Below are 1,645 nucleotides of genomic sequence, written 5' to 3' on the forward strand. Positions count from 1 at the left end.
GGGAGAGGGGAAGGTCGACGATTAATCGAACTAATTAATTACTATTAATTCATTATTAGAAGAAATAATTCAATAGAATTCAATATACTCAATAAAAGACGAAATGAGAGTTAGCACGCGTAGATCTGGAGATGTATAAGGATTATTCCCCCCTTCCAGCAGGTAATAAACCATAATAACGCGGGGAACCACCGCCGCCGTATTTCACGAGCGTTGCTACGCACCCGCTTGCCCTTGAACACGTGCGGCCGCGGCTGCGACCGGTCAGGGAACAGCTTGTGCAGATACGGCTCCCTGGTATCGGTCATGCCCTTGCACGACGTGATGGTCAGAAGGTCAACGTTGAGCCCCTCGATCGACGTCGTGACCAGCTCGCGGTGGTAGTATATCGTCCGCGGCGAACTGTGCGGGGAGCGGCGGGGGAAGGTCAAACACAAGAACGCACGTCGCGTCGTCGACGTCGGAAACGTTAGAACGCGTTTATGGAGTTTTTACTTGTCGTCACGTACGCGCGCCTTCGTTTCCTTACGTGATAAACGTTTCGCAAACAAAATCAGTAAACACTTTCAGTTTTCGGATGCGTGATGGCGTGACTAAAGACGAATCCCGACTTGAATTTTCGTTCGATCGACGAATATTTTCGAATTTCCAAATATTTTCCACCGCGTCGCCTATGCATCTTATCAGGAACTTACAAATGGAAGTTATAAGCTCCCGATCTTATGACAATTCGATCTCAAGAACAAGAGGAACGTCAGGAACGATCTCCGGACGAATAGACCTTGACGCACAACAGTGCGGACGGAGATTCCATCGCTAAAGCCTAGCGCACACTTGCGACTTTTGGTTGCTCGTCGCTGCAACTTGCAACCACATGCAATCGGTCGCACGCTTCACCGTGTGAGCGCACACAAGCGATTTCAAAGCAATTTCGGAGCAATTGGGAGCGACGAGTTGCTGAAAATCAAACCAGTTTGATTTCTTGCAACTCGTTGCAAGCGACCAGAATCGCTACGAGTTGCAGTTGCTCGTTCCCGCAGACATAGCGATTTCACAGCAATTTCGACTGCGATTCTAGAATTGCAGCCGAGTTGCATGAAAAAGTCGCACGTCTGCGCTAGGCTTTAGTTCCCCCCTCGATCGCGTTGCCTACCTGTCGGGCGTGAGCTGCTTGCAGTACTGGAATCGCTTGTCGAGAGACGCGAGCATGCTCTGGCACTCCTCGTACGAGTGCGGGTAGCAGAAGGTGAAGTAGGTGGTCGCACTCTTGCTCTCGGGGAAGCGATAGGTGAACGTCAGCACACAGCTGCCGTCCATCATCTGAAACGCGCCGAGAAATCGTTGTCACGGTTACGAAGTATTACAGCGGATCCAGATTTTTTTACAGTGGGAGAGAGTTTTTGGTGATTGTTTCACGACATGAGCACGTGACCACATTTCACCCACATGTACAACCACATTTCACCCACATGTACAACCACATTTCGCTCATCTTTACAACTACATTTCACCCACCTGTACGACCAAATTTCACCCACATGTACAACTACATTTCGCTCATCTTTACAACTACATTTCACCCACTGATACGACCAAATTTCACTCACATGTACAACCACATTTCTCCCACCTGTACAACCACATC

At 49.1% G+C, this 1,645-nt stretch overlaps 1 protein-coding gene across 1 annotated transcript in view; it reads right to left on the reverse strand.

Annotated features, from left to right (window-relative positions):
• LOC106811812 (cytosolic carboxypeptidase-like protein 5) overlaps positions 1-1,645 on the reverse strand; it is a 12,842-nt gene that overhangs the window by 9,498 nt on the left and 1,699 nt on the right. Inside the window, exons 5-6 of the mRNA XM_014815536.1 lie at positions 1,154-1,320; positions 225-402 (exon numbers count right to left, since the gene is read on the reverse strand). Coding sequence (XP_014671022.1) covers positions 225-402; positions 1,154-1,320 — 345 coding nt within the window. The remainder of the gene's footprint in view (positions 1-224; positions 403-1,153; positions 1,321-1,645) is intronic.

This window comes from Priapulus caudatus, unplaced genomic scaffold, assembly GCF_000485595.1.
Source record: "Priapulus caudatus unplaced genomic scaffold, Priapulus_caudatus-5.0.1 Scaffold20, whole genome shotgun sequence".
Classification (NCBI taxonomy): Eukaryota; Metazoa; Priapulida; class Priapulimorpha; order Priapulimorphida; family Priapulidae; genus Priapulus; species Priapulus caudatus.